The sequence below is a fragment of the Sturnira hondurensis genome, unplaced genomic scaffold (genome assembly GCF_014824575.4).
Source record: "Sturnira hondurensis isolate 20B ecotype Veracruz unplaced genomic scaffold, ASM1482457v3 Scaffold0004136, whole genome shotgun sequence".
Lineage (NCBI taxonomy): Eukaryota > Metazoa > Chordata > Mammalia > Chiroptera > Phyllostomidae > Sturnira > Sturnira hondurensis.
In genome coordinates this window covers 5,319,806-5,345,806 of record NW_028076767.1, presented here as the reverse complement: position 1 = coordinate 5,345,806, position 26,001 = coordinate 5,319,806, and the positions used below count along the sequence as shown (strand labels likewise).

The following is a 26,001-nucleotide window of genomic DNA, read 5'->3' as shown; positions in this document are numbered from 1 at the left end:
GCTGCTGCAGCAACCAGCTTTGGGGAGATCTTGGTAGCAAAAGCAGGTGGCCCCAGCACTGTATTTGCTTTGTTCTTTAGCACCAATGATGCAGTCCAGGACTTTTTTGACATTTTTCTAAAGGAAGTACTTACAAATATCTTAGAAAAATGGATCTTAAGAACTTGTTTTCTTATACAGACTAATGATCTAGGCTGGGAGAACACTCATCTATGCTTATAGAACAAATTCTAAACAGGAATAAACACAAAACAAAACAAAACCCTCAGCTACGACCTTATCACAATATAACTTGCTATGCAAATTCAAATACACTATGGCATATCGAATTGTAGCCAATAAAAGCATGATACAATAATGTCTTGTTTATAAACACACATACAACAGACGCTTTATTTTTTTTAAGGTGTTTACATGGTTACCCACAAAGAGTTCAACTTTTACTACTACATCCAACACAAGACTAGTGAATCAAGAAGGAAAACTTCACTGTGGATGAGGGGAGGCACTGCCTGCCTGGACCTACCCACGAGCACGATGAGGCGGTGGTTGTCTGAAGGGCGCCGCTGGTACCTCACCACCTCCTCGTAAGTGGCTCCCAGGGCGCTGCTGCAGCTGTTGGCACAGCACACACTGGCGCGCAGCTGGCTGAGGTGCGACTTCCGGCGACAAAGGCGCATGCTGCGGCGGAAACCAGCTGGGGACGGTGGAAGTGCACAAACATTAGATGCAGGGTAGGAGAGAGTCCTTCCAGCGTCAAACCTGATGGAGCATGCAGTGACTGAGATTCCAAATTGTTAGTTAACACAGTCACATCTGTCTAAAAGTAGAAGAAAGGAAGCAATAGGAAGGAAAAATAACAAAGCGCCCCATACATTACCTCTAGGTGGCCCCCAGCGCCCACTATATGCCAGGCGTTGTACTTGGTGCCGGTCATACAATGGTCAACTAAACCAAGTCCATTGCCTCATGAAATTTACTCTTTACAGTGGAGGAGAGACCAAAATCAAAACAACAAAAATAAGTGCTTAGAAGGAGGATTGGTGGTTAAAGAGTTGACAAGGTACTTCTTCAGGTAGGTGGTTAAGTGTCTGAAAAGCCGACATTGAGCAGGCATCTGGTTGAAGTAGCAGAGCCAGCTGAGGAGGCATCTCAGGGGAGAGCAGTCCGGGCTGAGGGAACAGCAACTGCGAAGGTGCAGGGCAAGGAGTGCACTCGAAGCACTTGAGGAAGGTGCAGCACGGGGGCCTGTGTAGCTGTGGGCAGTGAGCAGTCGGGCTGGTGGTAGGAAGTGGGTTGGAGAGGAAGCTGGGGATGCCACAGAGGGCCTCGGTCAGTGTTAGGTTGAGGTCAAGGTGGGACGGGAAGTCACTGGGTGGTCAAGAGATGGGTGTGACATGATTTGACTGATGTTTCCTCTGGTTGCTGAAGGGGGCATGTAAACTGTAGTTGAAGGTGCAGGGATAGCAATTAGGGGCTACTCCCAGATGAGGGGGGCTAGTGGCTCGGGCAAGGGTGGAAACAGTGGGGCAGGCTCATTACTCACATCCCAGAGATGGAAACACTTAGACACAGACAGGCTCAGTGGTTGCTCAGAACTGTGTGTTTAGTGGCAGAGCTGAACATTTTAGTCGTGATTTCCAAACTCCCAGAATCCTGCTTAATCTGCCCACCCAACCACAGGGCTTTCTGGTAGTTCAGAGGTGTTCCCAGGTCCTCTCAGTAGATAGAGCTAGGGACTATATGTATATATCTCACACACAAACACACATCTGCATTTTTATCTATAATATTAAAACCATGAGTTAACACCAATACCTACAATGACAATTCAACAGTACGGGTTTCATTTTGGCATGCCCACCCCTTCCTTCAATATGTGTAACTCTTTCTCTAACAAAGAAAACTGGCACTTATTATCCTCAATATACTGACCTACTGTATCAACAAAGAGCACCTGTGCAGAGTGGGACAGACAGACGATGTCAGCAGCCTGGCAAAAAGTGTCAGAGCCCAAGCTGGGGGAGGAGGGCATCTTTGCAGAGGCTATGAGGTGTCAGGGAGTGTGACGGCAGCTGCCTTCTCCCTCTGCCCCTGACAACCTGCACCAGGCTGCATCGTCGCTGCTGCGTAGGAACCCTCCTCACCCTGCTCAGGCTCCGATGCCTCACCCCCCGCCTGTTTCTTCCCCACCTTTGTGCAGATGCCTATCCTGCTTGGCCTACCCGATGGCATGGTGATGAACTATCCTGGAATGGATGCAGAAAGGTGGCCCAGTGTCTCGTTTCTAAACTCCCCCAATGATTCCAAGGAGCACCAGGTCTGGAAACCAACATGGCACTTGTTGACCCTGCAGCCCACCCCTCTCTCACTGCAGGAGGAAGCCCAGTGCGGTTTTAAATGAGCCTGGTCCTTCAGAAAGCTCTGCCAGGCTGACAGATTATGAAAAGGTGGCCCTAAAAACTAAGTTTACTGGTCAGAGAATTGGTTTCTTAACAGTAAGATACACATGTTATGGGACTGTCTGAAAGAAAACAAAAGATTTATATTTGATAAATAATTAAGAAATATCCTGTGGAAACCAGATTAATAACAATAAATGATCAACACATCACAATAGAGAGCCCCCCGCCTGGCAAAAAAGATATAGGGAAACCAGAACAAGGAACAAGTTTGGAAATGCCCATCAGCAAAACAAGCTTTCAGAAGAATGTCAGGCTGGTATGAATACAACTTAGGAAATGATGAAGACCCACCTCTTATTAATCCATACTTACCGATAAAGAACTTCTGACCATAGCCAACAAATTCTTCCTTGTCTGGAACACAGAGAATGGCAGGAGCGGAATAAGTGGAGGAAGAAGAGAAGTTTACTTAGATGCATGAAATCATCTACAAGTCTCAGTGACACTATTCCAGTAGGTGGCAGCACAGCTGTTTTAGCCCTGAGTGGCTTGGTGAGGAATGTCCTAAGCCCTTTCCACCCTGTCACGGCTGCCAAACTGTGTGGAGACACTCTTCAGAATTGTAGCAATACACTGAATATATTCTGTCTAGCATGGTTAGGAACAAAAGCCTATTTTAGGCTTATGTAAAGTTATAAGAAAGATTGAATCACTGCAAAACTTAAAAATTGGGTATACATTTTTAAACATACCCAAAGTAAACTGATTTTAAAAAAGAGCAGATAGACTGGCTTTGGCTATAACCTGTAGATGTTGATTTCTGTGGGCCCTGTAATTACCTTCTTTGTTAGAGATGGGTTTTTAGTTCTCCCTTATAAAATATTTCTTTCTGTATAATCAGCATTTGCTCTACAGCTGCCAATTACTCCTTACTGTCCAAGAACGTGCGAGACAAGGAGTGAGGGAAACTGTGCCCAGTGGCTCCGAAACTCCTGTCTCTGCGTTCACTGGGGTCTCAGAAACATTGTCATAAACTCCAGGGGAAAATTATAGAAATATCATTTTCAAATTACTTTTTACTAATATATGTCTCTCTTCACTTATATGACTGTTCTGATCATTGAAAAATTACATAAAGAGCGTGCGTTCATAGAACGAACTGACACATATAATCTTTTTTCTTAACCTTTGTTTTAGTTTTTAAAAAACACACATTTAAAAATATTGAATATAAGGAAAATACGCCATTATCAATTTCATCTCTGGTAAAGTAAGCACAGTTTTCTAACTGAAATATGTCAGTAAGTTTAAAAGGAAATATTTACTTAGGGATATATCTATCAAGCTGAATTTCTTTCATTGTTCATTTTAAAATATTATCAATGAAATTGAATATTTCATCACTAATTTCACCCTTAAATCATCATGTATCTTAAAATTTATTGTGTCGAGCATTCACTTTGAGGTGCTGAAAGACCTTAAGCATAGCTTTTTTCAACTTACCCAGCAAATAAAAACAATTACCTTCTGAAAGTTCCTCTGGATATTGGATAAGTGTAGAAAAATGACATGAAAAAGTTAAGCGTTTGGGAAGATCGAGGCAGCCATCCAATAAAGACAAATGACAGAAGGGAGACATTCATGTGCCCCTTGGAGAAAGTGGTCACTTGGGTGAGTCCTGGCAGAACAGCACACAGCAGGGGCCCCAGAGACTCACTCGCCCTGACTGCTCCTCGGGAGACAGTAACCTTTTCTGGAAGTTGCTTATCTGGACTCTTCCTGAAGGCTTTTTCTCCATGAGACTCCTCTCTGCTTAGCATAAAATTAGGCTCGGAAGAGATAAATTATAGGACGGGAATGGACTTGAGCCTCCGCTCTCCTTGCTCACCAGAGGCTGCAATGGCTGTGGTCCTGTGAGGCGGAGGAAGTGGGCCGGGGCCCCGGGGCAGATGCTGCAGTGCCTCTGGCCTCAGCTTCCTCATTCCTTACCCCTCCCTCGACCGATGCACACAGTGCCATCTCCAACTGGCCCCTTGAGGACAGGTGAAGCTGAACACACACATTTATTTGTGTATGATAAGAGGAAAAGAGAAATCGCCTTAATTGAACTAGGGCTAGTATGCCAAAGCAGTTATAGGCTGATGAAATGGAGCTAACGAAAGAGGGTAAGTGATGTACACATGCCCCAGAAGGTTGCCAGTTTTTCAAAACTGTTCTGTGGGATCTATGTTGTTACTAATGATGTTGACATTATTTTGAGGGACAGACACTTGATGATACTGTATGTCATCCATAATAACAACATATCAAAGAAAAAGAAAATAATTGATTCAGTATTCATACCTCACTTTCCAGGTTATTTACTATCTGAATGGAGTAGACAGAATGTGTAGGATAGGTTATTCAGTAATTGCAAGACGATGTCTTTATTCTGTTCAAACATTTCTATGATAACTGTCTTCTAAACCACCAGTCTTTTCATGTTAGTTGTATGAAAACTTACGTAACTATTGTGTATGTATTAATGAGCTACTCACTTATATTTGCAATGAGCTTTGTTCAGCAGGAAATTCAAAACGCCATGCAGGATGGTGTCAGAGACGGCAGGATGTCTAGCACTGCAGATTCCTGCCAATTCAAGGCCGGTAGTGCCCGTAATCAACTGACAACCAAAATGCCCTCAGAGTTCCCAAATGGCCCTACTGGTTATGGTGAAATTTGCATCTCACAACTAAACTGTTGGTGAATTTAAACAGTTATTGTATCCTATCCCAAAATATGTGTTTAAATTACACCCACATCTGAGATACTATATACATTTTAAAACCAGCGCCAAATACCCATTTTTTTACTTACCAGACTCAAATGTTTCTTCATCTGTGCTTTTCCATGGAGGCAAAAACCCAAAAGTGTCATTATGTTATTGGCCATACTGAACCTGTGTCCTAACAGTGTGATTTCCTGACCCTATGCTTTTGCACCCACACCAACATTTAAATTTTCTTCCTGAATCAAGGCCAAGTCAGTGGTGTCTCTATGGCATCTATAAACCTTCAAGGAGATCGCTGGTGGTAAAAGTTGGGCCATGATGACAAAGCAGGAGGACAGCAGGCACTTTAAACAAACAAACAAATGGAGAGAATAAATACAATAAAACAAGAGGCTCAGAGGGGAGGGAAGGGTGGAAACACTGGGGAAGCTCCTACAGACTGCCGGATGTTGCACAGCTTCGCCGCTAGGGGACCTGCGGGTGTAGGAGGGATGCGCCCTGCCTGAGGATTGTGGCTCCGTGAGCCTGGGCAATGTGTCAAAGAGAAGTATATGAATATTTTGAGTGTGTAGGCTTGTTCAAGTGACAGGAAATGATGATAAAACCCAACTTTCTCATCATTTAGAACATTCTTGTTATTGTTTTAAAGAGCTACTAAGGATTAAGAAGCTAGATTTTATACGGAGAGCAACTTGAACCATGTAGCATCATTACCAATGCACACACTGTTATGGGGCATTGCTGTATGTAAGGATTACTCACATGTGTGAAATGAAGTATTTATAAAGCTATTTACTGTAGCATTGTTTATTTAAAAAGGACTGGACATAGATCAAACATCTTACATAAATGCATACTTACTTAGCCAAGAAGCTGTTTATAAAATATGAGATGGATTTTTATGTACTGAGATGGAATCATCTCCAAGATATATAATGTTAAGTAAAAATGCCAGGAAGAGAATACTTTCTGTAGCATACCATCAAAGGGCATTTGTATTTTTTAAAGGTGAGGATGAGGGTGGAAGAGAGGGGAAAAAATTATACATCACTGCTTTTATATGCATAGAATATGTCTGGAGGAATCGTGGAAGAAACTGAAAGCATTTATTGCCTCAAGAAAAAAACTAAGGAGGGCAGTGGGAAAGGAGGACTTTTTTACTGAATATAGTTTTGTGGTTTTTGAATTTGAAATATGTGAAACTATTTCCTAATAAAAGTTTTAAATTGAAATTATAGAAAGAAAAAGAATATTACTGAAAACTTTTAAAGAACAGAATTTATACTTACAAAATATCAGCATTATTCTGTAGTTATTCTAGGAAGTATGTGTGCACCTTTGAAATACCTACTATCTAAAGATTTCATATTGTTCTTCAGTTTCTAAAAACTAGTTTCGCTTATTGTTAAAAACAAGACAATAGTCCCCAAATGGAGTCACTTATGCTATGCTTCACATCACCAAACTGAGACTTACCTTAATTATAATTTGACCTCTCCTGACTGACAGACCCCTGCTATCCCCAAGGGAAAGGGACCAATCCACTCTTTAATAAATGATCACATAAATGAATACTGATCTTTGCTCTTTCCACTCTTTGATAGTATAACTTCCTTGTTCTCACCCCCCCTTTGTCCATGAAAATCTTGCGTTTAGTGTAGCTCCTCAGGGTTCCTTTCTGTCTGCCAGGTGAGATGCTCACCGATTCATGAATGGTTGAATAAACCCAATAAGATCTTTAGAACTTACTGGGTGGAATGTCAATTTTTAGCACCATAAAGCCAAGACAAAGGTTCTCCAACGAGTCTCCCGACAAAACCCAAATGATTCTTGAAGCAATCTTAGTTCTGCCACTAAGCATAAAAAAAAAAAACTTTTCCCAGTTTATAAAAAAAAATAAGTATAGAAATGTAAAAAGGTTTTATATATTTCTCAAATTTGTAACCTACTGTTTATCTACACTAGAATCTACTAGAAGATAGTATCAGACAGTAATAAAATACATATTTTGCTTTTCAAATGTTTGATATCTTAATATTTTATAGTATTTCACAAGGAGCGTGGTGGTTCCCAGACACCCCACCCGAATGTTATTGAATGTGACATCTGAGTGTTACTAGGTGTTGCTGTGATCATTTCCAAGATACTGATTTCTAGAACATCAGTTTGGACCTGGAGACAGGTCCACGGCTGTGCTTCCCTTCCAAGTGTCAGAGCCACAGAACAAGGACAGGGTGCACATTCATTTCACACACTTCTTCCAGCAGGAAGGCCTGTGGCCCCTTTGGCTGACTCTGCCTGAGAAACTCTACAGAGGAAACATTACCTGCTTCCACACATTTCTCGTCAATCTTCATGTCATCCTCTATAAAAGAACATAGAGAAGAATAGAACTTAAAATGTGTTAGCACCACAAACAAAAATCCCTCTCTCTAGGCTTATGCCAATAAAACACAGACCACCTTATAATAATGATACTCTACAACCATTGCTAATTCAGAGAGATAGAAAGAACTCCACTGTATTAAATGAAAATATATGATATGGGAAGCTATATAATATAAAATGGTTAAAATTTGAAAAGCATAGGCTTTTGAGTGCTGGACAGATTATTATAATTTACCTCTAAGCTTCTGTTTTCTTTCTATATTTCTACCCTATACCTACTGTATAGGGTAGAAATAAGTGAGATAATGTATGAAAAGTTCAGGCACATGGTAAACACTCAATAAATGTTAAGTATTTTTACCTTCAGCTTGGGTATGTATAAGAGAATAAAAGAATATAACTTTTGATCATTCATCCTAATACTGAAAACTCTTTACAACATCGATTTTCAACCTGTGTGCTGCAAGAATCTTTAAAACATGTGATAGCTGACTATTTAGTCAGGGGCCCTGACCTCTTCTCCCTTAGATTTTCAGGTAAAAAAAAATGACAACAGCCAACACAGTAGCATCAGGTGTGAATGCCCTGTCTTGAACCATAAATATATAGGTCAAATAATAGACCTGCATCTTATTGATAATGTTGCATGATAAGGTTGCATAAAGATTGGTTAATTCTTGGTACCAGAAATTCTTATATGAATTTTTTAAAATTTTTTAAAAGATTTTATTTATTTACCTTTAGAGGGGAAGGGAAGGAGAGAGGGAGAGAAATATCAATGTATGGTTGCCTCTAGTGTGTCCCCTGATGGGAACTGGCCTGCAACCCAGGCATGTGCCCTGACTGGGAATTGAACTGCGATCCTCTGGTTTGCAGGCCTGCGCTCAATCCACTGAGCTACACCAGCCATGTCCTTATATGAATCTTTAAATAACCATTTTGGAGTAAAAAAGGTAGGTTACTACCTTATAATTCCTATTATTTATAGTAATAATTACTATTATTTTTATAAACTAATCAAAATTATACCTGTTTTTTTTGTCAGATCAGTTTTTTGGTGTGCTGCAGAATTTCAGTAATTACTTTATGTGTGTCATGAGATAAAAAAGACTGAAAGTCACTGCTTTACAACAGGACCCAAACCCAACTGTGAGGGCTTTTGTCCACTTCTCCATGTACCGTATGCCCCCGTTAGAGGAGGCATCACTGGTCCTCCCTCTGTGCCTGTACTTACGCTGTTCCTTTTGCCCGTAATGCTTCCAGCTCCATCTCAAACACTGATCAGAACAAATAATCGCGCCGTGAACAGAAGAGCGTTTTCTTCCTACGACCTTGAGCTTTCTGCTACTGTATGCCTATCTGCCTTGTAATAGGATCATTTAGGTCTTCGCCTTATTTACCCTTCTGTAGAGCTCCTTGAAGGTGGACATGTCTCATTTTGTGTATACTTTACAGATCTTCATACAGTGTCTTGCACATAGTAATTGCATGAACTAATGATTAAACTGAGTTGAATTTACCTTTTAATATCAAAACAGTGATGTGAATATATATTCTGAAACAATATTTTTTTTATTTCAGCACCATGCATCCTGTGCCTAGTGCAGTGGCCAGCACTCCCCCAGTGACCAATAAATAGTGGTTTAATAAATGCCCTATCTATGTTCTAAAAGTACATTCTATACTCTCCATAATAAACTGTGATATTATAAAGTAACACTTGTTACTACTTTAAAAACACACATCATTAATGTTTTTAAAATAAAATATTCAATATGAAACATTTTCTGAACTATTTTATAGAGGTAGAGACACAGACAAACAAGCAAGTAGCTGAGATTTTTGACAGTCATTCAATGTCTTATATCGATTTAGAGATTATTTTCCAGATTAGTAATTTATAGCAACAATGAATTCATTGGTTCCTAGGACACAAGAGGTTCGTTTTTTTAAAGGCAAACAAGAATTACCATTGTCATTCCTGTTTTAGAGGCCAGCAGTGAGTCTTCCATGCAGTACAAGTAGTCCTGATTTTTCAAACTTGTAGCTCTGTGATCTAATAGAGCCACTGACTGTACTCTCCCCAGATTGGCAATTCCACACTATTGGCTAGAGTTGCTGTTATGGACTCATTTGTGCGCCTGCCCCAGCCCCCCCACCATTCATTTGTTGAAGTTCTAACCTCATCTGGAGACTGGGCTTTTGATTAAGGTTAAGTGAGGTCATAAGGTTGGGGCCCTAATCCAAAAAGAATTAGTAGTCTTATACAATAAAAAGAAGAGAATTCACCAGATTTCTTTTTTTCTCTCTTTTTCTCTTTGTGTATTTACTGAGGAAAGCCCATGTGAGCACACAGAGAGAAGTTGGCCACCTGCCAGACAGGAAAAAAGGCATCACCAGAAACCAACCCTGCCAGGACCTTGATCTTGAACTTCTAGCCTCCAGAATGGTGAAAAAATAAATACCAATGTCCGCTATATGAGCCACCTGGTCTGTGGTATCTTGTTATGGGGCCCAAGCAGACAAAGACAGTGGGCCCATTACCACCAAGACCACAGAGGCCCAGCCCTCTCCGAAGGCCTGCCCATGCTCCTCCGTCCCCCTTCCAGTGTCAGGGACAAAATGGGGTGGCAGCCAAGGGAACTGCTCTTCTCATTTCTCTCTCCCCTCCTCAAGCAGATAGCACCTGACTATCTTGCTTTTGTGAGTGTGTGTGATGGACATCATGAGTCACCTGGGTGTCTAGGCACACAGAAGGGCAGAGGAAATAACTGGAGGTCCCACCTGCCCTTGGTACAGGGCCCTCAGATGGACAGAAGCTCCAACCCAGACTGCAGTACTTGCAACTTCTGACAATGTTCATCTTACCTTCCCTGAACCTCAATCTTTTCATCCATAAAATGGGACTAATTCTTTCCTTACAGGGTTATTTTGGAAACAATGTATATAAAGCACCTGACACAAAACAGAGGGGCAATTTCATGACTTTTGTTGAATTCTTGCAATGCGCTGTGTTAGACTCTGGGACTGCACACTGTAACTGTTGGTTCTCTTCTCTTTCATTCTTCCCAGTGTTAGGACAATTACACTGTGTGTTCATGTGTACATTCTTTTGAATGACATCTTTTTATAAATTAGGGTATTAATAACTAGAATACTACTACTAGGTATATCGTGAAAGCTTAATAAATAGCTGAACTGAATAAGAACTACAGGAAATTTCTAGGAGACTTTGGAGATGAGAGTTTTTTCCAAATACTATTTCTTACCTTCTTCCATAGATGTCACTGGGAAGACAAATGATTGAAGCAAAGAAAGAGTGAGAGAGACAGACAGACAGAGAAAATGCATATATTAGTCTGTACTCAGTTTCTCAGATTAACTTACTTAAAATAAGAAAAGCAAAGCCCCAAAATTATAGTAATTAATATTTTGGACTTATTCTGTAGACATTTAGTAAAGATTTAGTAACAAAATGATAAGTGAATAGCCTATAGAACTAATATATTTATGAGCCTTGTTTTTTAAAAATGGGGGTCTACTTGTTTCTGGTGAATTCTGCTCCTTTTCATCCCAATAAGCTATAAAACATTGCATTCTACTCCCTTCTGAATTAATATGCTTAGTACAGCATATTTTAGAAACTAGTGTCTTGACTGGAAAGAAGGAAAGGAAGAAGGAAGAAAGGGAAGAAAGAAGGAAGGGGGGAAGGAAAGAAAGAGGGACGGCAATCCCAAGTGACCCTTCAATAAATAACTTTTTTTTAAAGATTTTATTTATTTATCTTGGAGGGGAATGGAAGGAGAGAGAGAGAAATATCAATGTGTATGGTTGCCTCTCATGCGTCCCCTGCTGGGAACCGGGAACTGGGAACCGGCCTGCAACCCAGGCATGTGCCCTGACTGGGAATCGAACTGCGATCATGTGGTTCACAGGCCCGCGCTTAATCCACTGAGCTACACCAGCCAGGTCAATAAATAACTTTTTAATAACCATCTGCAAACTAACATAGTCCTGGAATTTTTCAATAACTCTTGATTTTAAAAAAATGCCTAAATTCTTTGACTCAGTCAACTGCTCCTGAGATTTCTTTTTCTTAAGGTAACATTTAAGCAGAGCAGAAAGATATAAAATTATATCTATTGCAGAATCGTCCACAACAGTTAAAAAGAAATGACCTAATAGTATAGAAAGTGATCGTGCCCATCCAAAACCTCCCTGTGAGGAATGACCCTTCCAGTCCATGGCTCCAGTCCTGGTGTTCCTGGACTTAGAGATCTGTGGGGATAGTAATACGGTCTGCAAGCTCTTTTTGGGGTGGACTTTGCAAAAACTCTGATAAAAATTGCAATCGGGCCACACGAGCAAATTAAGTGTCAACCAGTGGCCAGACTAGTTACCAGATGCTGATTAGAAACTTTATTAGCATTTCCATGTGTCTTTGAGAAATTAAATAGAAAAGTGAAGTAAGAAAGTATTTCAGTCTGGTTTGGTAAACAACAAACTTTTTCAAAACACAAGGGACACAACTAAGATGTCACTATGAAAATTATACCTTAAAAATGTTTCTTATAATATGTTAAGATAAAATAAAGATGAAATGTGGTATTGTAGCTGCTAACTAGAACCATGCAAAATATATTTTCATAACTGGAAGGTGGTATAAAAATATAGTCAATGTGAAGAATTATAAGAGCATTTTTTTTCTTTCAAAAATGTCTTCATAGTTGTCACTATATCTCTTCGAGAAAAAAATGAAAAATGATTTTTGGCTTAGAGAATTGAGAAATAAAGTGACAACTTTCCATGGTCAAATCTGACGCTGATGCCAAGTTGTCTCTTCTGTGCCCCTTGCCCTCCTCTGGGCCCCCCATCCCCCTCGATAAGTCCTTTCCAGGGGCCTGCGTGAGGGCCGCTTCCGACTGGCCTTACTGTGCGGGTTCCAGCCGGGCTCTGCAAGCTGCAGCACCCTTTGTGAGGCAGTGTGGAGCTCATGAGCGTTTGCTGCCATGGATCCCTTTACTGAGCGTTCCTCCCCTGACATCTGAATGATACCTCCTAGCAAACGAATTACATTCATTAGGTGATTATTCGGTCCCCTGTTTATTCATCAAAGACATGCACAACTTGTTAATCAGAGCTTCTGAACAGTGCAAACTTTAACCACCCTAAAGAGAAACCGTATGAAGGATGGCGTGTGGCTCTGCAGCCTTGCCTGTCAGTGCGTGCATGTGCGTGCTCGCCTTAGCGATCTCAGAGGACTTCTCGTGCAGAGTGATCCCTGAAGGCGTCACAAACACAAGAACATGTGCATTTTCATTAGCTCAAAATTCTTCTAAATCCAAAGGAATGAGTGTCTGTGGTAGGATTTCAGATGGCTCCCTGGTTATTTGGAGGCAGTGGGGACATTTAAAGACCCTCTTGGGCAGGAAGCCAGCCTTGGGAGAGAGGAAGCCGGCTTCTCCAGGGTGCACATGCTGGGTTTGGGGGTTTGAGGGGGCGGCACACTCACAGAAGGCTGATTTGAGGTGGGTGTCAGGCTGGTATGGCTGAGACCACCAGAACTCTCGTTGCTTCCTATGGGGGGAAATACACTCTGAGAAAAAAAGAATCAACCCAGGTAAACCCAGGTGAAATAGATCCAGGATTCCGGACTAGCATTTTCCCAGAATTCTGCTGCCTCTTCCCAAGTATGAAACATTTCTTCTCCAAACATATGGTCAAATTCCTTCTCTAAATACACAGGCTTCCCCCCCCACCTCCACCCCCCTTGGTTCATGGGATATTTTTGGAGCCACACTGACTTAAAGTGAAAATCCGCGCGGGTGACCAGTAGTTCACAGGCCACAGACTTCAGAAAGGAGCCGTGGCACCCTGACCCCTAGGCTCGCTACCCTGGTCTTGTTAGAATTTTCGTAGCATGTTCCAGTTTCTCTCGCAGACTGGGGATGCCCTCTACGGTTCCTTTAGAGACCCGCCATCTCTGTGCCTTCTGTTCCTCATTCGGGCACTAATCCAATAAACCTGCTGTTGCTGTGTGCTCCTTGCAAGACCCCCACCAGGGCATCCTCACCGCTTTCTGCCTGTTGTGAGCCCGTGATGACTAATCTCATTTGGCCTTTATCCCTGTTCCTGTCCTCAGCCCCCAAAGCCCAGGTCATCCCTTATCCTCCACACTCTAATCCCTGAAGCCCATTCTCTTGTCCCCTGGAACTCCAGTAAACAAACCTCTAGCAAAATCAGACCTCGACTCAGCCTCTTCTCTGCGTGAGCTCTTCAGAGAATGTAGATTCTAGCTCTAACTAAAACCCTGGTCTCTCTGAGTTCACGGCTTCCCCTGCCTCTTTCAAGGGGAAACTGGGTTGTCTCCCACTGCTGGTGGTGTGCTGGTCCGGCAGCTCACGGTCAGGGGCGGGGGAGCCCTGATGTGTAGCTTTTGCCAACTTCTCTAGCAAAAGTACTGATGCGTGGCTGGTTTCAAGCTGACCACGGATGTGAGAAGCACACGCGACAAGCTCTGGTAGCTGGCTCCAGTGCACCACTGCTCACGGGCTGGGGGTGTGGGGTCCCGGTCCCCGCTCCTCATGGCCATCTCCAGACCGTGCTCCCTCTTCCCTAGAATCCCTAGCTCTTGACTGTTACTCCCCCCACTTTCCTGGTAACCACTCCCAGATTACTCCTGCTCACTCTCATGCCCTCAACACTGTTGTCATAATTCCTGATGGTTTTATTACACCCTGGCCTCTCGGTTCCTCAATCCCCTTTTTCTCAAAGCCCTTCCCACCTTCTACCTCAGCCTCCCTCTGTCATACCCTAGAACCTTCCAGAACCAATCTCCTTAATTTCTCCTTAATTTCAATTCCCAGCATCCCTTCCTTTCACAAACACCTCCTATCTTCCCAACCCCAGTAATCTGTTGACCCCATGGGACCTATAATCCACGGACCTTTCCAGGACCTTCCCACTGACCCTTACCTCCTCACCTCCCTCAACAGCTTACACGTCATGTTCCTTCATTTTAGTCACTCCCTTGGCTCTTTCTTGACTTACTGTTAGATCTAACTCTGTCTTACCTGGACCTTTCCCCAAGGAAACTGACTGGAGTCACTTCACATTTATGACCTCTAACCTTTAGAGGCCCCTGACTGTTGATCACACTGTATTTACCTAATCCCTTTGCTCTCCAGCTCTCATAGAAGCTTTTCAAGCTGTCTCCCCTCTCCTTCCCCGTGTACCTTCTTACCCACCCTGACTCTCAGCCTATGGCGTGGCCTCTTTTCTCACTGAGACAATAGCGCGGTTGGAAGAGAACTTCGCAAGCTCCTCCATAGCCCACCAGCTCTGCCTCACTCTGGACTCCCCACGGTCGCCCTCACTGTGGGGGAACTGTGTGAGGTCCCACATAAGCCAGCCCCTCTTCTTCTGCCTGCTCAAGGCAATCCTCTCCTCTTTCTCCTGACACAAAAGATTTCCTTCTCATTCAATCATTCCCACCAATATGATTTACCCCATCTAAAACCAATTCTCATACCATTCTACTTTCCCCTCTAGCTATTTGATCTGCTCTGCTTTACACCAAAATGTGTCAAAGATTTTTCCATGTTCATCGTCATCAATTTTTTCAAATCTCACTCCCCAAGGTTGGTGGCCCCACCCCTCCACTAAAATCACTTTCATCAGGATCACCATTGATCTCTGTATTGTTAAATTCAATGGTCACCTCTTAAGTCCCCTCGATAGCAATTGACATAGCTAATCAGAATACCATATGGTGTTGATTTTTATGCCAACTCACTGGTCATTTATTTTCAATGTCGTTTGCTAGATCCTTGTCTACTTCCTTGTCTAGTTCCTTTCTACTTAACACGGGCTGAGGCATTGACCTTTTAAAATCTTTTTTTTTTTGTCTTTACTTGCCCCCTTGGATCTCAATAGCACAGAAGGGAGGGTGGTGGGTTAAGATTCAGCAAATGAGGTTTCAACAATTGAGACTTGAAAGATTTACAGAGGGAGTCAGAGCTACCATTTTCAGTTTAATTTAGTTTCCTACATGTTTTCTCTCTTTTCCAGCTAGTATTATTATGATCATTTGGTATTCAAGATGCTTAGGGCATGTGGATAAGTTGACACTTGGATTTATAACCCAGTGTGTGAAGTTGTTCATCTGCTTGTCTCTCTTTATTTTATCTCAGCTGCAAGGGCGGGAGCCTGAGACATTGCTCTATTTCCTTATGCCTCAGTCCTGAGGCCAAGAGTTGTAACTTTTCTTACCTCTTCAGAAGGTGATTAGAAGGGATTAGGCCTGCACAGGCACTGGGGTCTGAGATTTTCCGGGCCTGCCACCAGAGGGCATCGTTCTGGTCCACAATCTGGAGGATGTCCCCCTTCTGGAAAGGCAGCCCTGCATCCATGCAGGGGATGGTGGGATCCTCCTGGGGCCAGTACTCAGTCATGGCACGAACATACACCTGACAGTGGGTACATAACGGCACTATCAGAAGAACCCGTGCATGCATGGGGCATCAAGATGAAACAATTTCTCCCTTCCTTCCTTCTATTGTTCCTATCTTTCTTCTCCATCCTCACAAAAAAAATAACTTGCCTCTTGAACTGAGTCTAAGAGCTATGAAAAAAATGACTTTGGGAATATAATCTCTTGGCACTGAGAGTTTTTGCTCAAATGTCCACCATTCTCGGTGTGACTTCTTAACTTCTTGGGACATCATCTCCTTGTATTGTATTGATTTACTCATTTGCCTCTCATGCGATCAGTATTGAAAAATATACAACACAGTATTGAACAAATGTTCAACACATTATAGAGAACAGTAATGTGATACTTGATACACTGTGTGAGAGTATGAAGGCTCGTTAAATTCTTACCATCTTCTGGCTATTAACAGGAGGGTCAGAAACTGGAACCACCTTGAACATGATTGTGCCACGGGACATAGCCTAGAAAATGTCAAAGGGGAAGAACGACAAATCTCAGAGTCCAGCAGTTACTGAAATTCAGCACATGGCATTTCAACTCAAATGCTCAAGTCTAATGGTGATTTCCTCCATGGGACTTTTACAAGGATTCAACAGCTAAATGGAACCCCAGAAATGGAAATCAGGAAGGAGGCGAGCTCTGCTTCTGCCCTGCTTTATAGTCACCGGTGGGGCTCCAGAGTCACTGGTCTGCTAAGACCTGCACCGAGGCCTGGCAGGGACCCTCCATCTCCCTGCCATTGGCTCCACCCCACTTCTCTTCCCAAAGAAGAGGAGATGAACTCAGTCTACCACCTCCTCTTCATACCTCGGTCAGTAATTATTTCCTGATTCTGCACCGGGAAGCCCAGTCTAATGGGGAGAATGAGGGGCCTCCAGTCTTCTGGGGGGACTGACAAGTTCCAAGCTAATAGGGGGCCCTAAAACATTTGGAGGAGAAAGAGACCCTGTCAGCCCAGTAGGGGAGATAAGAATCACTCTCTCAGCCACAACTGTGACAAGCTTTGGAGATCCAGAAATTAACAAAACCTCTTTTTCACTCTTCTTCAGAATTTCACAAGCCCATCATCCTGGCAACTCCACAGCTGGCACCAGGACCGAGGTGGAGGCCTGTGGGTCTGTGATTGACACTTTGAGCTCCCTTTGTAGTGTCTTGTGTACTACACAGTCTTACAGCAGTGGTTGCAATATTTAGCTGCTTGATATACTCCTTATATCATCTCTCCCCTCAGTCCTGAGCATATAAAATTTGTAAAAGTTCCCCAGAGAACCCAGTATGAGAACAACTAGTGTACTTGATATACAGTGATCGACCTCTGCCCCATGGTTGGGGTGTACATGGCGGGGGTGGGGGGTGGGAGGGTGGGGGCGTGCTGCTATGTTATTGCCAGCTGCCTTGTGGTTCAGGCAATTGTTTAAAGGATGGGAATGGGGACCTTAAAAGAGAAAAAAGGTAACAATCATGGCAGAAATTTCCAGTTCAAACCACCAAGGACAGTGGCAGAGCCAGCAAGAATATCCCCTCTCCATGCTGCTATCCGGTGATGTCTTTCCTACCCCCAAAATGCCTCAAGGAAGATCTCAAGCGGATTTCAGCTGTACGAAAATGTTGGGGGAGCACGGGGTGGTTTTCTCAGCTCCAGACTTTCTTCCACAGTCTCACTCTGCCCACCTGGGCTGTTTGCAGCAGAGCAGCCCAGGTAGTGAGAGACCTGGGCAGGGAACTGGCAGGCTCTCTGACTCAGAAAGAGCAGTTTGGGCAGAGAAGTAAGTCTCTTACCAAGGGTTGGGGCAGGTGAGGGGGAGCGGACGGGTGGTGTGGGGCGCCCAGAGACAGACAAGTTCTGGGATCTGGAGAGAGGAAGCTGTCAAGAGCAATCAGGTTCCCCTCATATTACAGTGAAGCCGCACACCATGGGCTGGTTGGGCCCTGTTTGGCCTGCCTTTCACGGAGTCATGAAGAAGGCCAACAGGGGCTGTTACCAGAATATGGATCACTTGCTCAGGGTCCAGTCCTTCCACTGAAATTCCATTCACTTCCACCAGTTTGTCTCCAGCATACAACAAACCTAGGTAAACAGAAACACAAAACAAGGAAAGGGACAAAGATACTGGCAAAAATAGAGGTACCGATCCCCAAACTGTAACAAACTTGCTAACTCACGCATGCTCTAATATTTCAAGATTTATTATGAAATACTAATACTACTGCTAATAAAGCAAAATGATATTCTAATTTACACCACCATCAAAGTGCATGAGAATTGCGTTTTTCCACTTCCTCACCAACCCTGGGGCTAACTGATTGATGATAAGATCTTTAGTCTTGCTACCCTGATGTTGTAAAATGGAACTGGAACACTGGTAAGAAGATAACACTAAACATGAAGATGTCAGGGTCATGAGGAAATGATCCATGAAAAGGAAGGGGGGGAACCCCTTGAAGAGACACTGTGGAGAAACTCGGGAGTTCAGATTAAGCCTTGAGAAATCTGGAGTAAAACAGTGGGACTATCAGAGAGGAAGCAACACGGGATGCTGCCATTGAATAGAAACTATGATGATTTCAAGAAATGTGTGGTCAACAACGATCAGATATGCTAGAGAAGAACAAATACAACTGAGACCAAAGGAAGGGCCCATGGACTTGGCGACTAGGAAATCCTGGGGGCAACGACTCTAAGAATGTTGGGGTAAATCCCTGTGCCAGGTTTCTGGGGCCGTGGACGGTGAGGACAGGGGCAGCAGGTCATAGAACTGGCTGCTTCTAGCAGAGCAGTGAAAGGGTCACTGGTAGGAAGGGCCAGCAAAAGGAGTTTCAGGATGGGGAAGAGCTAGGCCTTTTTGAAAGCAGACGGACCAAGTAAAGAATGAAAGTTGGCAACAGAGTGAGGCCGACCTGGACTTGAACCTGAATTCACACTGAGCAAGTTAGTTATCTATTCATTTTAAGCCTCAGTTTCCTCATCTATAAAACAGTATGATAATACCTACCTCATTTGGTTGCTACAAGAATGTGAACTGAGAGAACATTAATATGCTGCCTAGAATGGAGGAACTCACTGAAGGAGGGGAAGAGGATTTCCCCGGAATATTTATTCCTTCTTTCTTTAATAACCAAGCAGTGCAGTGTCCCCTGTTTCCCTGCAAAGGAGACTAAACAATGAAGGGGTTTCCACTTTTCTGGTCCCACTTGTACCCTGACACCCAGCTTACCACTCCTTTCGGCCAGCCCGCCGTGGATGATTCTGGCCACCAGGATGTCCCCAGTCATCTCGTGGCGCTTGATGGTAGCTCCCTGGGGAGAGGGCACAGTGAATCCCTCTTTCAGCTACCTGACCGTTCCCCTGGCGGCTTCCCTCAGTGCAGCTCTGGTCTTTCAGACGAGGGTATTCGTGCTGAGCGGGGCCACACCACGCCATCAAAGGGGAAAGGCCTTGCAACCTTGGCTCCTGAGTTCTCTGTCTAACCACCACGTCCACAGAAAAGAATATTTAGATCTTTCTGAAGATAAATGAACCTCCCACAATGACAACCTAGTCATGGGGGCTAGTCTCAAAAAATCAAATGAATGCCTTACTTAGCTTCCTATGAATGGAGGAAAAAAAACTTAGGCAAATACATTGAAATTGAGTGAAATATATGTACTTGTCAAAAAGCCAAATAATAAAATAAATGTCTTATCTCTCACAGCTGTGTCAAAAACACACACGCACTCAACAGAAATCTTTCCTAGTGAAAACATTACATGTAATATGTTTGAAGCCACAGGCAAAAAACTTTAAGTTACATGTCAGCCTTTATTATTATGGAGTCCCTCACATTTTCTGAATGCCTCGAACTCTGTGACCACAGACAAGAATACAGCCCGAGTAACTACTAGGGATTATTAGTTCACAACTGACCCTGGTATAATTCTAAAGAAAAATACAAAACAATTTCCTTACCAGGGGCTGTTGATTTTTCACCAAACAAACAATCCTCATTGCTTCCTCACTCTCAGGGATGTTGTCTGGCAGTGGGGGGAGAAGGGGCTCGAAGTCTCTCTGAGCAACAGTGTCATGGGCGCTGAGCAAGGCCTGGGAACAGGGAAGGAGAAGGCGAGCAGAGGTCACACACAGGGCACACACAGGGTGCACCCACCTAGAAAACAGTGTCTGGATGCGATGTGAGGCACAGTAGTAGGAACAACCAACATGTACATGCCAGGTGCAGTTCTAAGCATTTTCTGTGGATTGACTCAATCTTCAGGATTAACTGCGAAACGGGTACATTTATTGTCCTCAGTTTACAGATAAACAAGACACAGAGCGGTTGTATGTATTTTGTAAATTTTATCACCATTTTATTAATAAAGAAAACAAAGATCAGAGGGGTTCTATGATTTGCTCCAGACCTGAAGCCAATACATCACACTGGAATCAAACCCATGTCTGTGCTACGTGTATTGTTATATCTGATATATTCTTTTATTTCTGTTAAAGTGTATTATTCTATCACTTTCTCATTTTCTGGAAACCCATGTCATCCATGGTGCTCCTATAATTTTGAACTAAAAAACAACTTTTCTAATATTTTCCCTAATGAAGGGGAGGCAGTAATCAAAATACCTTGCTGGTTTAACCTGTCAGTGACATCCAAAGGCCCATGTAGGGCCAGGTGAGGAAAAGCAGTTCCCCAGTTTGAGGTATGACCAAAAGGCTCCTTCTAACGACCCACTCTGCTAAGTTTTTCACTTCGTGGGGTGGGGAAGCCGTCGCCCTTGGCCCTGCCCAAGTTTGTCTGGAAGAACTTCACCGGAACGCGGAGAAAATTCTACAGGGCTATCTTGTGCACTAAACTTTTCGATTCAAATTCCATTGCTCCTAATGCAGATATTTTCTTAAAGTTCTAATTTGCTAATAAATTGATCTCAAAATCCACAAGTGTTAAGAGGTAGGCTTCTGTTCTGCCATCAAATATCTTTCACTTATTCCCTCTCCCATAGCAAAAATCATCATTATACCGTGGTTTCCGAATACCTTCACGTGCTTTATCCAAAACTGAAAATATTCCCAAGATGGAAAGGAAGGGTGCTACCCTGATCGCCCCAGAACTTCAGAGGCTTTGTAGAGGGGACATTAGAAAAGTTCTAGACGACTCCTCATAACTATGTCAGGCTTGGCTCACATCTGAGTCCCATATGTGTTGGTACACACGGCTGGGAACCTGTGTACAGTAACAGGGCATGTACTCCCAGAGCACATTTCCCACCACGTTTCTTTCTTTCCCCCACTTTGTCTCTGTGCCAGATGGGTGTGCCGTGTCTGTGTTGGTGAGCACTCGCCTGAAAGTGTGGAGCCTGGAGGATTTGTCTCAGTTCTTGGATCTCAGGGGAACTAGAGGTTGCATGTAATATCTCCATCACCTGGTTGATGAAAAAAGCATACACTGTGAAATCTTTAAAAATCTTTATCACCTAGTTACCCTCACCCAGACTACAGAACAGATATACTCACTAGCATGATATTGACCTAGGAAAAGCTGTTATGTAAGCTTCCTTTTTCATCTTTAAAGTCAAGACCTACAACCTTTTTTTATTTATTAAGCTTTGCTACAGCAGGTAAAATTCAAGATTTGGAGTAGATCTAAAGGCCCTGGCCCCAGGCCCGGCACTTCACAGGCTCTAAGCTTCTGAAGAACTAACATCATTTTGTGATATTATATGTTCCAAGGCAATTTCTCTCTAGTGGCTCTAAAACACCTGTTTGCTCATATGAGGGCTTTACGGGCAGGTTAAGGTTCTCCAGGCACGAGCTCAAATATCTGGAGAACATCGGGGGGAGAACAATTGTTAATCCCATGGGATATTCCAGGCTGCTATTGGAAAATGGGAATAGTAATTTATATTTTAGGGCTTATTATTTGATTAACAATTTTAATATTTGTGCAAAGGAAAAGTGCTTAACGAAATAAATTCTGGTCTCTTTGCTGTGGTTTAGGTGTAGAGCTGCTTTCCAACAGGGCATAGACCTTTCAAGACTTTAATCAGCCCCATGAGTCTTCAGCAGTTGAGTGCCCTTGCATACAGCCAATGAAAACAGGCAGTTTACCAAGCTTCACCTCTACTCACCAGGAGTACAATTGGACAACTAAGCACAATTTGACTTGCTGACTACTGAAATCGAGGGTAAAGTTTTCTCCTTTTTTTCCTTCTATTTCTTTTAATATAGGTTGAGCAATAAGTAATAATAAAATAGATAACATTATTCCTTCATTCAACATTTATTGACCATCTACTATGTGCTAGACACTGTTTGGAGTGATGAAAATAGAGCAGTGAGTTAGGCAGACAAAAGTCCCCATTCTTACAGAGTGTAACTTCTAGTGAGGAGACACGTGCAATACAAGTCAAAGAAATAGTTCTATTTGATGGTGAGAAGGGTTAAAAGAAAACTAAAACAAGGAAGGTAGATAGGGAGTGCTACCAGGGGATTGCAATCTTAGATAGGATGACCAGGGAAAACCTCAGTGTGAAGGTGACATTTGAATGGAGACAAGAGGAGATGAGGAAGGAAGTTGTGACTACACAGGCAACAGCATTCTGACATAGGGAGTAGCAGGAGCAAGGAGGAGCTGCCACAGGAATATGTCTGGTTCAGACAATCACAAGGGGCTAATCTGGCTGGAGCAGAGTGAACAAGGGGGAGAACAGAGGGTGGAACATCACAGAGGTGATGGGGCTACATTCGGTTTGGCTGTGTATGGACTTTGACGTTTCCTCTGAGTTGGGAAGTCATTGGAAAGGTTTGAGCAGAGAGGTGACCTGATTTGACCTGCCCTTAAAGTGGGTCGTTTTGGTAGCTATGCTGAGAAGAGACTGCAGGGTCAAGACTAGAAGCAGGAGAACAGGTAGGAGGCTATATTGCAAATATCTATGTAAGATGACAATGGCTTACACTATTCGGTGGTACATGGAGGTGGTGAGAGCTGGTATTCCTAGATTGGAGAGGACTTTCCATTAGACTGGGTGTGAGGTGTGAGAGAAAGAGAAAGTCAAAGTTGACTTTGAGGACTTTTGGCCTGAGCACTGCAAGAACAAAGACAGACTTCCTGAGATATGAAAGACTGAGAGAGGAGTAGCTGTGGTGGAGGTGGGGACGGTCAGGAGCTCAGTGTGGGACACGCTGAGTTTGAGGAGTCCACTAATATCTGCGCAGGCTGGGGAAGAGGCGGTTTGATATGACCCCACAGCTCAGGGAAAAAGCCCAGCCAGAGTTGTGAACTTGGGAATCATTACAATAACATTACCCTGTTTACACAGGGTAAATTGAGTACAAAGTTTAGAGAAAAAAGAGAGAATGGATACATGCTAAAACTGTTATTTTTATTTGTTTTAATTCGGGAGATAGCAGGCCAACTTTCTTCCTTCTAGTAAAGCTCAATTAGAAACACTTAGTAGATGCATAATCATAAATCAGACTTTTCCATTAGAGCCTTTAATTCATTTAAACTAGCACTGTGAGTAAAATGGCATCATATTAAAGCTCTACTATTCTGTGAACCAGAAATCAGCTCACCTCATAGCATAACCCTTGTGCATGAGAGCTGGCAGGAGCGAGTTGTTTTTCTTTAAATTCCTGGAGGCAGTCATAAACCTGCAGAAGGCATGTTGATAACAGAACTGTTGACATTTGGGATTTAAGAATCTCCACGGGAAGAAACAGCCTGGGAAATGTGAACAGCGTGAGTGTGGGCCGTTGGGAAAGTGTCTCTAGTTATGAAAGAGAAATGAAGTCCAGTTGGTGTTTCTAAAGCTCCACAGGCTTGATCACCAGCTGCCATTGGAAAGTGGTCTATTCTAACTGATTCCATTGAAAGAAATTCAAACTTTTACTCTTGCTAAACAAAGTAAGAGAGGGGTGTCTAGGGCTGAGACCAGCGGGTGTTTGGGGCCAGACACCTGCAAGGACCTGGGCTGGGCAGCTGGGCGGGACACAGGCTATGGCACCAGCGTTCCCCAGAGGATCTGAACAAAACAAGCACACTATATGCTTATTGGCACTCTGCTCTTACCTTTGGTTGGTTTCCCTCTCCTCCCTTCATTCTCCAGTAAAATTTCATTTATAAAAATTCCAACTTCGTCTCTGTTGACCCTTGGGAATTTTCTTCCATACCAGGATCTAGGGTTGGGCTGAGTACACCAAGGCCTGCCCACCTCCACAGGGCAGTCCTCAGTCTTAGTTCAGCAATAGTTTCTCTAACAGACGCTGCTCGCGCTTCCCTGGGAAGGATTAAGCGGGAGGATTGGTACAGGGGGTGCAGAGCACAGGCGGCTCCTCCAGTGACATCGCAGCTCGTGTTTTAGCTAGTCCTGGGAGGGAAGTGCCTGACGGGAACCAGGTGGGGTTCCCCCAGCTTTATCAACATATAATTGGTATGTGACACTGTATAAGTTTAAGAAATAAACATAATTATATATATAATTATATGTTTTATGTATATGTATAAAACACATGTTTTGAGATATATATATATATCTCTTTCAAAATGGCTGCCACACTAAGGTTAGTTAATACCCCTATCACCACTTACAGGTACTGTTTTGTGTGTGTGGTGAGAACATACATGATCTTACTCTCCAGTTAGCAACTTTCAAGTACATAGTATGGTTTTGTTAACTGTAGTCATTGTGCCATGTATTAGATTCCCCGGAACTCACTCATCTTAAACTGGAAGTTTGTACCCTCGACCAAAATCTCCCCGTTTCCCCCACATTCCAGCCCCTGGTGGCCGCCATTCCACTTCATTTCTGCAAATTGAGCTTTCTTAGATTCCATAGCAGTGAGAACACGTACTATTTCTGTTTCTCTGTCAGATTTATTTCACTTAGCAAAATGCCTTCCAGAATCATCCATGTTGCTGCAAACACGAGGGATTCCTTGTTTTTATGGCTGAATAATATTCCCCCATATACCCCACTTCTAGATATATATCCCAAGGCAATGAAGTCACTGTTTCAAAGAGATTGGTGCACCCCATTCTCATTGCAATAGTATTCACAAGAGCCAGGAGGACATGGAAACAACCCAAGTGTCCATCAGTGGACGAATGAACAGAGAGGTCAGGAGTTCTGAAACAAGAGCTGTGAGGCATGCTTCTTTGCTTATGCTGACCACACTTCACATGTAAGGAAACACCCACATCACCAAAAATAACTTCTAAAGGATCTTTCTTAATAATAACGCTTGTTCAGAAAAACAAAATTATAGTCAGATAGTAGATGCTAGTGTATGGTATGTGAAATGTTAACCCACATTTAAAAAAGAAGAAGAAATGTCCAGGGTAAAACCTCATTTCCTGATTTAAAAAAGAAAACAGAAAGGAATAATATGTTTAGAACCTTTTTAACTTGTCCCACGTTGGCCTCAAGGACAAAGTGTTGCAGGTGGCTACTAGGACACCCTGGTGGTGGCTGCTCTGTGCTCCCAGGGGCCTCAGGGAGACAACAAAGGAGCTTCCATGCTCTTTTCCTTCAAATTTAATTCCTCCCTAAACTAACAGGTTTGATAGCTCTCTCTGAGAACTGTCTCCTAAGAACTTCTTCCAAGTTGCAATTTCCTGCCCCTGACGAAAGTGACATTGTTGGGAGAGCAGTTTGTGCTCCTACAGCAAGCAAAGGCTTGCAAGGTTCTGTGGGTCGCTCACCTTCAGCAGTGCCTGCAGCCACGGGGAGTGGAGGAGGTCGTACAGGAGACAGAGTCCGTTCACATCTCGGCTGTAGAACAGATTTAGCTCTTGCAGCACAAGCCGCAGGATTTGGGAGAGACCTAGGACAGGGAGAGGGCAGAGCCGCTGTGGCAGGCAGGTGGGGGTGAAAGGCAGGTGTAAATGTGAAGGACAAGTCAGCTGGGCTGTGCCACAGGTGTTCATGAGAAGTGGACGTGACCCTGGATTTAAGGCCAG

The 26,001-nt window shown here is 43.2% G+C and overlaps 1 protein-coding gene across 6 annotated transcripts in view; it reads right to left on the bottom strand.

The window, feature by feature from the left end:
• The window catches only part of MPP4 (MAGUK p55 scaffold protein 4), a 46,373-nt gene that overhangs the window by 14,114 nt on the left and 6,258 nt on the right, over positions 1–26,001 (bottom strand). For 4 of the 6 annotated variants that reach the window (XM_037043606.1, XM_037043605.1, XM_037043602.1 and 1 more), the window contains 15 exons: positions 25,744–25,865; positions 23,616–23,693; positions 21,383–21,463; positions 20,004–20,135; positions 19,273–19,354; positions 18,040–18,125; positions 16,447–16,518; positions 15,835–16,031; positions 13,076–13,140; positions 10,833–10,850; positions 7,502–7,540; positions 5,262–5,282; positions 3,930–3,944; positions 2,778–2,819; positions 527–697 (listed from right to left, as the gene is read on the bottom strand). In XM_037043606.1, the coding sequence (XP_036899501.1) occupies positions 527–697; positions 2,778–2,819; positions 3,930–3,944; positions 5,262–5,282; positions 7,502–7,540; positions 10,833–10,850; positions 13,076–13,140; positions 15,835–16,031; positions 16,447–16,518; positions 18,040–18,125; positions 19,273–19,354; positions 20,004–20,135; positions 21,383–21,463; positions 23,616–23,693; positions 25,744–25,865 (1,221 nt within the window). The remainder of the gene's footprint in view (positions 1–526; positions 698–2,777; positions 2,820–3,929; positions 3,945–5,261; positions 5,283–7,501; positions 7,541–10,832; positions 10,851–13,075; positions 13,141–15,834; positions 16,032–16,446; positions 16,519–18,039; positions 18,126–19,272; positions 19,355–20,003; positions 20,136–21,382; positions 21,464–23,615; positions 23,694–25,743; positions 25,866–26,001) is intronic. The other 2 variants (XM_037043603.1, XM_037043604.1) reach the window with 2 other exon arrangements.